Source organism: Pleurodeles waltl, chromosome 6 (assembly GCF_031143425.1).
Source record: "Pleurodeles waltl isolate 20211129_DDA chromosome 6, aPleWal1.hap1.20221129, whole genome shotgun sequence".
Lineage (NCBI taxonomy): Eukaryota > Metazoa > Chordata > Amphibia > Caudata > Salamandridae > Pleurodeles > Pleurodeles waltl.
In genome coordinates, this window is record NC_090445.1 from 1,708,078,763 (window position 1) to 1,708,093,453 (window position 14,691).

General features: G+C 47.8%; 1 protein-coding gene across 2 annotated transcripts in view; it reads left to right on the forward strand.

Annotated features, from left to right (window-relative positions):
- Nucleotides 1-14,691, forward strand: part of TAPBP (TAP binding protein) — a 61,395-nt gene that overhangs the window by 5,529 nt on the left and 41,175 nt on the right. For both annotated transcript variants that reach the window (XM_069241869.1, XM_069241870.1), the window contains exons 2-3: nucleotides 614-832; nucleotides 7,665-7,940. In XM_069241869.1, the coding sequence (XP_069097970.1) occupies nucleotides 614-832; nucleotides 7,665-7,940 (495 nt within the window). The remainder of the gene's footprint in view (nucleotides 1-613; nucleotides 833-7,664; nucleotides 7,941-14,691) is intronic.

The window sequence follows — 14,691 nt, forward strand, 5'->3', positions numbered from 1 at the left end:
TTCCTGGTGAATGTTCCACAAGTCATGCATGGTTCTAGGTGTATGTTCCACCCCATGCACTGGGTTCCATGTGTATTTTACAAACTCGCACATGTTCAAGTTGTATGTTCTACACCTCATAGAGGGTTCTAGATGTATTTTCTACACCTTATGTATGGTTCCAGGTGTATGTCCCACAACCTGATACATGCTTCTATGTTTATGTTGCACACCTCATGTGTGGTTCTAGGTGTATGTTCCACCGCATGCATTGGGTTCTATGTGTATGTTCCACAACTCACGCATGTTCCAGTTGTATGTTCCACTCCTCAACCAGGGTTCTAGATGTATTTTCTACACCTTATATATGGCTCCAGGTGTATGCTCCCCATCCTGGGTGGAGGTAGTTAGTTTCATACCCCACCCATGGGGTATAGTCTATATATTCACACCCCACCATGGGCTCAGGTGTGCCTTGCACCTCAGACCTGGTCTTGCAGGTTATGTTGTACTCCAGCCTCCGGGTCACACTAGGCTGCAGGAGTAAGGTTAGCGCCACTCGCTGTGATGTAGCGCTTTATACTGGCACGTGTCAGATGTTTGATACCTCTAACCCTCTCTCCTGAACCCTCAGCTCTCCTGGGGGGCGCGGGCTCTGAGGAGACCACCTCCCTGGGCACCCTCGTGGACTGCTGGTATGTGGAGGAGGTCACAGGTTATACAGGCTCCTTCGCCAGAGGGGTGTCCCAGAAGAAGGCCATGGTGTTACTGCGCGATGACGTCCAACACATCAAGGCGCTAGACTTCACCGTGCCTCAGGACGTTGAGGCTGGCCTGCTCTTCGACGTGATTGGTGAGTTCATCTGTTACTGTGGATGTGAATGGTGCATGTGATTGTTGAGTTCACCTGTCACTGTGGGGATGTCTGGTGCCTGTGATTGGTGAGTTCAGCTGTCACTGTGGGGATGTCTGGTGCATGTGATTGTTGAGTTCACCTGACACTGTGGCAGTGAATGGTGCATGTGATAGGTGAGTTCAGCTGTCACTGTGGCGGTGTATAGTGAGTTCAGCTGTCACTGTGGGGATGTCTGGTGCCTGTGATTGGTGAGTTTACCTGTCACTGTGGCAGTGAATGGTGCATGTGATAGGTGAGTTCTGCTGTCACTGTGGGGGTGTCTGGTGCCTGTGATTGGTGAGTTTACCTGTCACTGTGGCAGTGAATGGTGCATGTGATAGGTGAGTTCAGCTGTCACTGTGGCGGTGTATAGTGAGTTCAGCTGTCACTGTGGGGATGTCTGGTGCCTGTGACTGGTGAGTTCATCGGCCACTGTGGGGATGTCTAGTGCATGTGATTGGTGAGTTCTGCTGTCACTGTGGAGGTGACTGGTGCCTGTGATTGGTGAGTTCACATGCCACTGTGGGGGTGTCTGGTGCCTGTGATTGGTGAGTTTACCTGTCACTGTGGAGTTGTCTGGTGCATATGATTGATGAGTTCACCTGACACTTTGGAGGTGTATAGTGCACGTGATTGGTGAGTTCACCTGCCACTGTGGGGATGTCTGGTGCATGTGATTGGTGAGTTCAGCTGTCACTGTGGAGGTGATTGGTGCTTGTGATTGGTGAGTTCACATGTCACTGTGGAGGTGACTGGTGCCTGTGATTGGTGAGTTCACCTGTCACTGTGGGGATGTCTGGTGCCTGTGATTGATGAGTTCAGCTGCCACTGTGGGACTTTCTGTGATTGGTGAGTTCAGTTGTCACTGTGGGGACAACTGAAGGGATTGGTGAGTGCCTCTGTCACTACGTTGGTGGTTGAAGAGACTTGTGCCGGTGATTGGTGAGTTCATTTGTGACTCTAGATGTGTCTGGTGCCTGTGATTAGTGAGTTCAGCTGACACTACGGGCATGTCTGGTGCCTGTGTTTGTTGAGTTCACTTGTCCCTCTACGGGTGTCTGGTGCCTGTGATTGGTGTGTCCATCTGTCACTCTAGGGGTATCTGGGGCCTGTGATTGGTGAGTTCATCTGTCACTCTAGGGGTATCTGATACCTGATTGGTGAGTTCACCTACCTTACTGGGGGTGTTTGGTGCCTGTGATTGGTGAATTCATCTGTCACTCTAGGGGTGTCTGGTGCCTGATTGGGGAGTTCATTTGTCACTCTAGGGGTGTCTTGTGCCTGTGATCGTGAGATCATCTGTCCCTCTAGGGATGTCTGGTACCTGATTGGTGAGTTCACCTGCCTCACTGGGGATGTTTGGTGCCTGTGATTGGTGAGTTCATCTGTCACTCTAGGGGTGTCTGGTGCCTGATTTGTGAGTTCACTTGTCTCTCTAGGTGTGTCTAGTGCCTGTGATCTGTGAGTTCTTCTGTCACTCTAGGGGTGTCTGGTGCCTGATTGGTGAGTTCACTTGTCTCTCTAGGGGTGTCTAGTGTCTGTGATCTGTGCGTTCTTCTGTCATTCTAGGGGTGGCTGGTGCCTGTCATTGGGGTGTCCATCTGTCACTCTAGGGGTGTCTGGGGCCTGTGATTGGTGAGTTCATCTGTCACTCTAGGAGTGTCTGGTGCCTGATTGGTGAGTTCACTTGTCTCTCTAGGGGTGTCTAGTGCCTGTGATCTGTGCGTTCTTCTGTCACTCTAGGGGTGGCTGGTGCCTGTGATTGATGAGTTCATCTGTCACTCTGGGAGTTTCTGGTGCCTGTGATTGGTGAGTTGATCTGTCCTTCTAGGGGTGTCTGGTGCCTGTGATTGGTGTGTTCATCTGTCACTCTAAGGGTGTACGGTGCCTGTGATAGGGGAGTTCATCTGTCACTAGGGTGTTTGGTGCCTGTGATTAGTGAGTTCACCTGTCTCTCATGTGGTGGCTGGTGCCTATGATCAGTGAGTTCACACTTCACTGTTGTTGTGACTGCAATCACCTTTGTAAATTACCACTGGGCTGAGACAGAGTGAGTCAAACTTTACCCTTTTATACCACTTTTCCTCCTTACCTGGCTGGTAAGAGGGCACTGAGGTCACCAGGGGTAAGAGGGCCAGGGAGTGCCTCAGACCCCGCTGGATGTTCCAGGCCCAGGCTGTGGAGCCCACACAGGCTTCCTCTCGGCTAAGGTGTATCACAGGCCCCAGAACACCCCAACACCATTAAAAGGCCCCTTCACTTTCTGTGATTTTAAAAATCAGTTTATTCTACAAACAGAGCAAAGCCTAAATAACAGCCGGGTGGGTGGGGCAAGGGTTCTATCCAGGAGGGCAGTCTCTCAGGTACCCCACCCCTCGGTTCCCTATAAAGGGACAATTACCTCTGCATCCTCCTCCTTGTCCCTTTCCTTACGTAACAATGTTTACCTCCCCATCCCCTTTGTGCATAACCCTCCAAGCTGCTTTCTCCCTTTATCCACATGACCTCTAACCTCTCCCTTAAAACACCCCTCCTGTGACACTTCCTCTATTTTCAGAAGGTCAGAATGTTTGTTCATCCATTTTGCTAATAGAAGCTGTGAGTCCTCCTGATAGTTGGGTCAAGACTCTTATTTCTTTAGCCTGCAGGTAAAGACTTTCCTAACAATGTGTGAGCCCCTTCAACGAGAGACATGGTGGGCCCTTGGACTCGGTGAGCTGGAGTCTGTGTTGCAGACATCTGTGCAGCTGCAACGTGGGCTTGCCGATCCACATTTCTCTCTCATTGCAGGATTAGTGTAGCATGAAGGGTAGTGAGTTGAGTTTTTGTTTTGGTATTCTTTGTAAAGCTGCCTCCCAAAGCTCTTTGTATTTCTCTGAGTTTTTTCTTTGAATAATGTGTTCTGCCCTTTTTGACTTTATAATTGGTGTGAATTACTGGGGTGTTCTTTGCAATAAATTTGGGTTGCGCTTCCAGATGCATATTCTGTCCTTTTTTCTCTTGGTACAAGATTATAAGAAGGTCCTGTTGGTCGTGGCTCGTGCTTGCACTCTTAGGGCCAAGCCAGACCATTGGCTCGGCTCGGACTCTGCTTGCTCTATGAATTTGCCCACACACCCATTTCTGTTTACAACTGGGGCTTAGTACATGGGCCGTCTGTCACTTGATAAAATAATTAGTAAAAGGCGAGGATGGAAACATGGAGGCCTTCCTACACGCACTGATTTAACAACTCCACCATCAAGGTTTTTCTTAGCAGAGACGAGGAAGAGGCATGCAGTGAAAAAACATTTAAGTGAAGTCATCCCAGCGTAGGAACTCCAGGTCGAGTTGTTGCACGTGACCGCAGTGAATGCTTGCACATAGTCTAACCAGTGCCAAACACTTGGCATAGCTTTCCAACCCATCGTTTTTCACTCACTGTGCCACTCTACACAGAGGCTCACCTAAAGAACACAAGTACTGACCCTGATCTTCGTGGAAACAGCCCATCCCGACCCTTGGCCATCACATCCTGCTGTCCACTGCGTTTTTTTTAGTTGGGAAACTTGAGATTTACACCCCCTGAATTTTACTGCCTAAGCTACGCCCCGTCCTTCCCTTTCTTTCTGGCCTTGCTGATAGGGTTTGGTAGAGCTCAGGAAGTATCATGGGCGGGGATAGAGTTTATGCGAATAAAGAGAGGGCGCAGCTTGGGAGGCGGAGCATAAAAGGGATACAAGAGGTAAGCCTCGTTATGTAAATACTTGCACGGGGAAGACCGAACCTGAGTAATATTGACGATTACCAGGAAATGCTTTTCATAACACGTTCTGCGCATATTATTTTTGCATGTGACTGTTGTTACCGAGTCCAAACTAGCACACATTTTATTGACCCTGGAAAGATGAAAGGCAGATCTTACAGTGCTGAATTGCATCATACTGTTTTTGTAAAATCAAAAGGTAATCATGTTATTAATAATGTAAAAGACTGAACAACTTGCAATGCCGACCCTTTCCCAGCTTGTTGGGTCTGGCTTTATCATGACCTTTTGGTTTTACTAAAATTATATGTGCAGTCTACTTATTTGTGGGGGCTTCCGGCCAGCCCTTTTCCCCTGTTGGTATGTTGTTATGTCATTCACATTTTTCTTTCGATTGGAGCAAGCTTTAGGAGGTGTTTGTTGCACTCCTGCGCATTTCTCCTTTAAAAAAAATTATGGAATGAGACCCGTTGTGCTCGATTTTTCTAATTTGTTTTGGGATTGTTATTGTTTTGCATTTTGACTTAACTACTGTTATAGTGCTGAATAAATACTTTACACTTCACCCTAAGTTAAGTCTGTCTTCTCTGCGCCATAGCTGCCAACGGTGTAAGCTCAGGTTAATTTAGTGACTTTTAAGAATTCAACTCAAACACGAGTTGTGATCCTTCCTTGAAGTGAGCAGTCGCCCACCCCAAAAAATAATCCTGTTTCTTACACCCCATCTCCTAGATACTTTTGGAGATATGTTTTAGTCCCAACAAGTGACAGCTACTGCTGTCTTTGCGGTGTTGCATAGCTGTGACTGCACATTTAACCTACATTTGTATAATGTCCTGTTCTATAACGCTTGGCACTGACAGGACAGTAAGATCTAAGTTTCATGCCTAGTACCAACTCCTAGAGTGAGGACAGACTCCTCACTGTCCTCACTCATGGACATTATCGGTACAAAGGAGGTAAATGGCTTCTCTAATTGGAGTGCAGTAGCCTTCAGGCCTGAGAAACCCTTGGTAAGCGACAGTACCCACACAAAGGTCAGAGGTTACTGTGCAGCATCCTCTAACTGCCCCAGGACCTCAGGAGGTGACACTGGTTTCTGTTTTAGGGGGAAGTGTATGTGGGAGCTCTTTGTTCCTTTGGGCCACTCATTGCTGTTTGGTTGGGGTTTGGCACCGACTTGAAGAGGGTGGATGTTTAGGTGGTTTGACAGCTTTGGTGGTTAGAGGTTTGGGAAGAGATGTTTACAATAGAAAGAGAATGTGGGTTTGACATATGTTTGGGACAGGCAGCAGGGACACCATAAGGATTTAGGGGGCCCGGGCCAAACATATTTAGGGGGGCCTTGTTCAGAGCACTTTTGAATTTATGCTCCGAATTTCAGCTTTCATGCCATCTTTGGCCCGGTCACTTACCGTGCACAGATTCGGGGGGCTGATTTAGAGTTTGATATAGGGGTCACTCCCTCACAATGGTGACGGATATCCCATCTGCTGAAATATAAATCCCATAGGCTATATTATCTGTGACATCATCCCAAACTTCATATGTAAAGTACTGTTTTGATCTAAAAGAAACGTTTTTTTTTATGATGTTGCTTGAAACATAAACACAACCATTCTCTGAAAAATGTTTGTAATAGACTCACACATCACCCACATTAAGAATACATTAACGGAAACAGTATTTTAAACAATCCATTTAAGAATTAATCAAGGTCATCGGGCAAGACTGCAGAACAGAGCTGGATCCATCGGGGCCCCTAAAAGGCTGTGGTCCTGGGCCAGAGCCCACTTTGCCCATGCATTAAACATTTTTGGACAGGCTTTTTTTAAAGCAGAAATACGTTTAGAGTAGGGTGTTTGTGTTTGGTGTGTGTTGTGTCAAGAGAGTAGCACTGTCCGATGGGCATTGGGTTGGACTGTGCATTGATTTGGAATGGTGTTGATTTGGCTGTGGTGGATGGTTAGATGATGCATTGGTCTATGCTGGAGAGAGCTGTTGGATGGTAGTTGGTTTGGAAGTGGCTATGATGAACCTGGTAATAGTTTGAGTGTTTTAGATGTTTAGATGAGGTATGGGATAGTGGTAGGGGCAGGGCAATGGTGTTGTCTTGAGGTTAATTTATGTAGGATGCAGTGTAGGTGGGGTGTTGATTTTGGGGAGAGGTTGGTTAGACTAAAGCAGCTGTGTGGACAGGGTGTTTTGTACTCCTGGGGCTAGTTTGGCCAGATTGCCTGTGTTGTCAGGAGTTTGGTATGGACGGAGAGTTTAGAAGATGGTTTGGGGCTGTGGATGATTTGTTTAGGCTGTGTTTTAAGCCTGAGATTAGTTTTACTAGGGTGAGATTTGACCATTGCATCAGAATAGATAAAAGTGTTGATTCTGGCAGGAACAGAGGCTTGAACTGGGAGAGGGGGAGTGGGGGTAGTTGTGGACAAAGCTTTTCCTTTCAGTTGGTTCTGATGAACCTATGGGTTAAATGCGTCCATTAAGGCTCTTTGTTAGGGCAGAAACTTGCTTCCAGTGTTGGCTGGAGCTTGGCATTGGCTTTGTTGGAGTGTAGATCTGGGCCTAGTGTTAGCCTGGGCCTGGTCTTGGCGCTGGCCCAACGTTGGTTTCTGCCTGGCCTTGACGTTGTTTTGAGGCTGGCCTTGGTCCTGTTGGGGCGGACCTTTGCTCCTGAGATTGACTGTGGCCTGGTGTTGGCATGTGCCATTGGCTTTGTAATAGTGGAGCTGGACTTTGTGTTGACTTACGTGTGCCATTGGCTTGGGCCTGGTTTTAATATTTTTGGACTTGGGTTAAGATTTTTACTGGTTATAGCCTTTGTTTTGTTGTGATGGATGTTGGGTCAGGGCTTTGCTTTGAGCCTGGTGATTATTTGGGCGCTGGTGTGGGCTATCATCTGGTGTTGGTTTGGGCCTAGGATTGGCAGTGGCAAGATATTGGTTTTGCTGTGGTGAAGCTCTGCACAGGGTGCTGGCTTGGGGCAGGTGATGCTTGTGTCTCTGTGACCTTTTTTTACCTTCTCTCTCCTTGCAGACCCCACCAGAAGGCTCCTGAACCCCAAGTTGCGCCAGCAGCAGGCATCGGAGAAGAGGGTTGCTTCCTTCTGTGAGGTGTCCCCCTTCAAGCCCCAGGTAGCCTTCGTGGACTGGGCCCTTTCTCTGACCCCAGAGCAGCAGAGCCCCTTGGACCTGGGTGGGGCTTGGTACATCAGCAACCTGCAGAACCCCCAAAAAACCTTCAGCATCTCCAGCATCCACAGGGAGGTACCAGGACCTGAGGGCCAGAAGGGGCAGGCCAAGAGCACCATGGGTAAGCGTTCATCACAACACTCCTTCGACAGGAGCTTGGGGGGGGGAGACAGAGCTAGAGAGAATTTACATTTTCAGTTTTGCAGCATTATTATACTTCACATGCTTTGCATACTTCTGCCATCTAGTGGTTGGTAAAGAAATGCATTTTGTTTAATGACCTTTCATGGTGTGTCAATGATGGGGATCCTGTCAAGAGGCTTCACCTGGCTCAAGCAGTGACCCGAAGCCCATACCTTAGCACCTTATAGCGACACTTCAGTGTGGATCAAGAAGGAAGACTAGACTGCAGGCTCGCGATCCAGGGACTGGTGCTGGAAGAGATTGTAAAAGAGCATTTGTTATAAATCTTCATTGTTTTGAGTTCCAATTGTTTTGTATTAATAGACCATGGAAAATACTCCTTTTCAGTTCTGTTCCTTTTGTCTCTGAAACAGCCGACAAGCACTGGGTATGCCATCAGTGTTTTATGAAGCACCTTGTGAGCCGTTCAGTATTGTTTGAGACAGGATGATCCGCGTAAGCATTAAGCACCGTTAGTCGTGGCTTCTTATAGCGCTTAAGAAAGGACACAGGCCACAGAGTGTGAGTTCACTGCAGTAGACGCGGCTGCAGACTTGGATAGTTCATTGATGCTGGCGCAAAAGACTGCTACTACATTGCCTTGATGAAGGTTCCCTCTGCAGACTGGCGGGCACCTCTGTACCCCACGCCACTTCACTCCACTCTATGCCACTGCACTCCACTCTGTTCTGCTCCACTCTACTCTGTGCCATTCCACTCTACTATACACCACTCCACTCTACTTTGCGCCACTTGAAAACACTCTACTCTGCGCCACCCTACTCTATGCCACTCTACTCCACAAAGTGTCACTCTACAAGCACTCCACTTTACGCAACACCACTCTGCTCTACATCACTCCACGCACATCTATACTGCATGCCACTGTCTGCCACTCCAGGACACTCTACACCACTCTACTCCATGCGACCCCACTTCATGCTACTCTGTTATAGGTCACTTTCCTCTCCACCACTCTCTGAAACTCCACTCCACGCTATGCCACTCGACTCTAGTCCACACCACTCCACACAATGCCACTCGATGCCGTTCTGCTGTACTTAACTCTGCTCTATTCCACACCACCCTGCTCTACCCTACTCTACTCCACACCACGCCACTTCACTCCACCCACTAGGTGCCACTCTAAGCCTCTCCACTCTACACCAGTCTAAACTATGCCACTCCACTCTAGGAAACTCAGTGCCACTCCACTCCAGTTTTTGCCACTCTATGTCACTACACTATGTTCTATGCCACTCAATACCATACCACGTCACTCCACTCTACGCCACTCTACTACACCCCACTCCATGTACGTCATTTATAATAATTTAGAACATTAGTCTACGACCCTAGGAAAAAAATGCACATTATCAGACTATTACTTCATAGTCCCTAATTTCATAATAATGTTCAAGCAGAAATGTCCCTACTTCCAGCACTTAGATACCCAGACCAAAGCATGAGGACTTACATAAATATAAAAGCAAGAAGGTATTGTAGGAAGCTGGCCCAGTGTGTGGGGAACACCTATGCTGGCACACCTTATACTAGGTCCAGGCAACCCCAATGAGTTAGTGTTACAATGTCAAGACCGCCAGGGCTCTCTAGGGGAGACTTATCTGGGAGACATGTGAAGCACTTGCAATACCACAGTAGTCACACAGTAACTTATCATATATGAAAGGAACCACAGTGCTGCAAAAATAAAGGTACTTTATTGTAGGCACACCAAACTATACTACCATCGGTATACCTCCCTCTGGAGGTATGAACAGACAAAATATACACAGGTAAGTACTCAGGAAAAGCATCAATTAGCAATGGCCCTATGGGGGGGGGGGGGCAAACCATATACTAAACAAATGGAATGCGAATGGGTGTTCACCACCAGAGTGTATGGAGTAGTTAGACAAGGGCTGGGGGAGAGTGGAACCCCAAAATGTAAGTACCTAGAAGATCCCCAGCGGCCAGGTGCAGAGTTGTAAATTACCCTATTCTCCCTTAGGTTAACATTGGGACGCCGCGGTTGGAGAAAGCAGAAGCAGGATCGGACCAGTGGACCCAAGGGTGGATTCTGGGAGAGGAGACCTGCAAAAGAAGGGGACAGAGTCCATTCCAAGCAGGACTGTCCAGGTGGGCAGGAGCCAATGCCCACTCTTCTGTAGCTGACGATCCAGATCGACGGTGATGGATGAAGTCCAGCTGCGGAGTCACAGAGCTTAAGAGGAGTCTCAGGAGTCACCTGCGAGCAGTCCCTCGACGCCTGATAGACTGCAGATTGGTCAGTGGTCAGGGCGACCATCCAACAAGCACAGGCAAATGTAAAAGAAGCTGTTGAAGGTTTTGCAGAGCTGTGAAGGACCAGCAAGCTCCTGGGGGAGAGCCAGCAGAAGCAATTGGAGCCCCCACTGGCAGCAGGCACAGTAAGTGTCATTGAAGCCCAGGCAGCACACCTGAAGAGGAGTACCACGTCACTGGAACAGCAGAGAGGAGACTGTCCTTGCAGAGGTAGAGTGCTGGGGGCTAGGGCTATTTGGAGCCCAAAGATCCGTCAGAGCAGAAGTCAACAAGCCTTGACTGGTGCAACAGCCATGATGCACAGGAATTCTGTCCCCGTGGCAGAGGCAAAGGCTCACTGTCTCCCACATTGGACAGAAGGCAGAGAGGACCCAGGGGATCCCTCGGAACCACCACCTGTTTTGGAGAATCTTCACAGATTTGGAGGTCAGAAGATCCCACAAGCTGGATGTTTTTGCCTTAGGTACCTGCGGATTCAAGAGAGTGACTCCTTCACTCCAACAGAGATCTCTTCTTGGCACAGCTGAAGTCTTGCCGACCCCAGAGGTTACACAGCTGTGGAGATGTTGCAGATTGCTGATAGGAGCCACGGATACAATACTGCAAGGAGTGGTTGTCTCAGGCGGTGCAGTCTTGTTCGGTTCCTGTGCAGCCCAGCAGCGATTCTGGAGGCCAGGAGCAGAAGATGTCTTTGCAGAGAGCTCCTGGTGGAGTCTTGATTGACAAATCTGGGAACCCACCCTCAATAGAGTCCCTGAATAGCCCAAAAAGGGGGTTTGGTCACTTTCTGGGATGACCACCTATCAGGAGGGGGTCACTGACGTCCGCTACCTGGCCTTCCCAATCAGATGCTCCCAGAGGCTCCAAGATGGCAGAACCACGTGGTCACCTGGAGCAGCTCTGGGCACCACCCTAGGGGTGGAGATGGCTAGGGGACTGGACACTCCCCTTTCCTTTGTGTGTTTTGCACCAGAGGAGGTCCCTGGACTGGTGCAAACCAGATTATGCAAGGAGGGCGCCTTCAAAGCAGGCCGGTGGTGCGAGGAGAATACCCCTCGCCAGCCCAGTAACACCTATTTCCAAAGGAGAGGGGATTGCACCCTTCTACAGGAAATCCTTTGTTCAGCTGTCCCCTGCTCGAGCTTGTTAGTAGCACGAGCTCACAATCATGTCTGAGGCTCTGCAGCACTGCGAGCTGGCTGCAGACACACAAAGACTGGTAGGAGCAAAACTGGGGGATCCTGTAAGGAACCCCCAGAGTGCATTGAATCATGCCACCAATACTGGAATCAGTATTGGGGTATTATTCCGACATGTTTGATACCAAACATGCCCAGGTTTGGAGTTATCTTTATGTAGCTGGACCACGGGTAGTGACCAGTGGCCAGTACATAGCTAAAATGGCTTCCCGCACTTACAAAGTCCAGGGAATTGGAACTGGAGTTCGTAGGGGCACCTGCCCACACACACTGGGACCTGCACCCTGCCCTTTGGGCTGAAAGGGCCTACCACAGGGGTGACTTACAGTGACCTGGTGTAGTGACCAGTGGTGAAAGAGTGCATGCAGCTTTTCATGCAGGCTGCAAAGGGCAGGCCTGCTTACACATTTTGTATGGGCTCCCTTGGGTGGCATAATACATGCTGCTGCCCCCTGGGAGACCCCTAGTGCCCCAGTGCCCTGGGTACCTAAGTAGAATCTACAGTCTAAGCACATGGATAACAGGCAAAACATGGGGATATCTGTGCAAAAAAGAGGTGACTTTGCTACATGTATAAATTAAAGAGTTGTCACTTTCAAGAGATTATGCATATACCTTTTTTATAGACACAAAAAATGTAACTCCTATAGTGTTCAAACCACTGTAAAAATAACTGCTCTTTACCAAGCATATTGGTTGATCCGGCTTCCTCTGCCCGCACTTCCATGCACCTGCTTTAAAAATAGCTGCAAAGCAGCCTGGGCACAGCTCAGGACCCAGAACACATACTCTGCAGATCTGGCTTCCTGTAGGGGAATGTTTCCAGTGTCCTCAGTTATTTGCAGCGATCACACTTCTAAGCATTTCTAGTATGGGGTGGTAGGCGGCCAGTGAGATATCTCTGAGTCACTGGTGATTCCTAAAACTCAGCTGAGGTTACCCCACATTTCATTTTCTCTATTTTCCGCAGATCTTCCCTGAAACTTCTCTTTGTGGCTGACATTGGGGTAATGACTGCGCGTGTAAATAGTTCTTTAAATGCTACTGATACATTCCATATCTGGAGCAAGTTTGAAGCCTTGCTTAAATCCAGACAAAGTTTCAGATCCAGGCTTGAGGCCCTATTGATACTAGTTTGAACTTGGACCCATCTCTGGGGATAAAAAGCTTTAAGAGAATTTAGCGATGCCGGACCAAGCTAGACTCCTCCTGTCCACCTGTCTGTCCTGTGGTCCACACAGCAGCAACACAGCCAGTGACCTTTGGCGAACAGCGCAGATCTCACCACAACCAATAGTACAAAAACTTTATCTGTAGTATATGAACCCTGGCGGACGCCTGTCTAGTAGGATATGTTATCCAACCATGCAGGACACTCTGCATGTGAGACTGCAAACCATGTGTGGCTACTAGGGGTAGAGACATCACCTTTCTAAGTCTGCGTAAGAAGACTGCCTCTCCATGCTCTTGGTAGACCATCGGTTGTGGCCTGAACGAATGGAACAAGAACTGGTGCCCAAAAGGTAGGATTGAGCCAGTTGTACCCCGTTTCGGACTTGTGGGATTTGATATTGATCGCTGTCACGCCTGCCCCGCTGACCACCTGCGGAGGTAAAGCGGAGGCCTGGCAGTGACCGAGCCTGCCACACCATCTGGGGTACTTACCACTGTGTTATGGAGAACTGCTTCAGTTCATGTTTTGTGAGCAGTGTCTATTGTAAATTAACAGCAGGATGTTTTAGAGGTGATACCTCAGGCAGGAGACTGACTTTTTATTGTTTTTCAATATCATGCCACCCCCTCCAAGTAATCCTCTCTGCTCGACTGTGGCAGACTCATGAGATATGGGAGTCCTGGGCAGTAAGGTGAACTTCAGAGTCCGATTCACGAGGTTAAAGTTAGAACAAAAGGCTAATTTTAGACCTAAACTCTAAGTTTGGACCTAAAGTCTAACTTTACTAGTAGTAACTTACCTTTGTGAATACCGAAAAGTAGTAAAGCTAGACTTTAGATCTAAATTAGACTTTAGGTCTAAGTTACACGTTAGCTGTAAAGTTAGACTTTAGGTCTAATGTCTATTAGGTCTAAGTTAGACGTTAGGTGTAAAGTTACACTTTTGGTCTAACTTTACCTTTGTTAACACCGAAAAGTAGTAAAGTTAGACTTTAGGTCTAAGTTAGACTTTAGGTGTAGAGTTTACTTTAGGTGTAAAGTTACACTTCTGGTCTAAGTTAGACTTTTGGTCTCAGTTAGACTTTATGCCTAAAGTAGAGACTTTTGGTCACAGTTAGACTTTTGGTCTCAGTTAGACTTTTGGTCTCAGTTAGACTTTTGTTCTAAGTTAGACTTTTGGCCTAAGTTAGACTTTAGGTGTAAATTTAGACTTTTGGTCTCAGTTAGACTTTTGGTCTCAGTTAGACTTTTGGTCTAAGTTAGACTTTTCGACTAAGTTAGACTTCAGGTGTAAAGTTAGACTTTGTGGTCTAAGTTAGACTTTTGGGGCCATATGTATCAAAGGTTTTTACCCATTCTATGTCTATCGGAAAATGTGTTCATACATATGGCCCTTGGTCTTAGTGTTTAGGTGCAAAGTTAGACTCTAGGTCGAAGTTAGACCTTTCGGCTGAAAAATTTAGACATTTCGGCTAAGATATACTTTTGGTCTATGTTAGACTTTTGGTCTACGTTAGACTTCAGGTGTAAAGTTCGACTTTTGGCCTAATTAAGACTTTTGGTTCAACTTTTGCAGCAGGACTGACAAAGGAAGCTAGAAAATGGCTGCTTCTCATAGTGATGCTGATAAAGGAAGCAATGGCTCCTACCTGCAGCAGTGCTAACAAAGGAAACTGCAAGATGGCTGCTTCTTGTAGTGATGCTAAGAATGGAAGCTACAAGATGGCTACTTCTGGTATTGATGCTGACAAAGGAAGCAATGGCTGCTTCTTGAGAAGATGGTGACAGAAGTTACAGGGTGTACGTTTCACGCAGAGGTGCTGAAAAAGGATGCCACAAGATGGCCGCTTCTTGTAGCAATGCTGATAAATGATGCCACAAGATGGCCGCTTCTTGCGGCTATGCTGATGAAGGATGCCACAAGATGGCCGCTTCTTGCAGCGATGCTGATGTAGGATGCCACAAGTTGGCCGCTTCTTGCAGCAACGCTGATGAAGGATGCCACAAGATGGC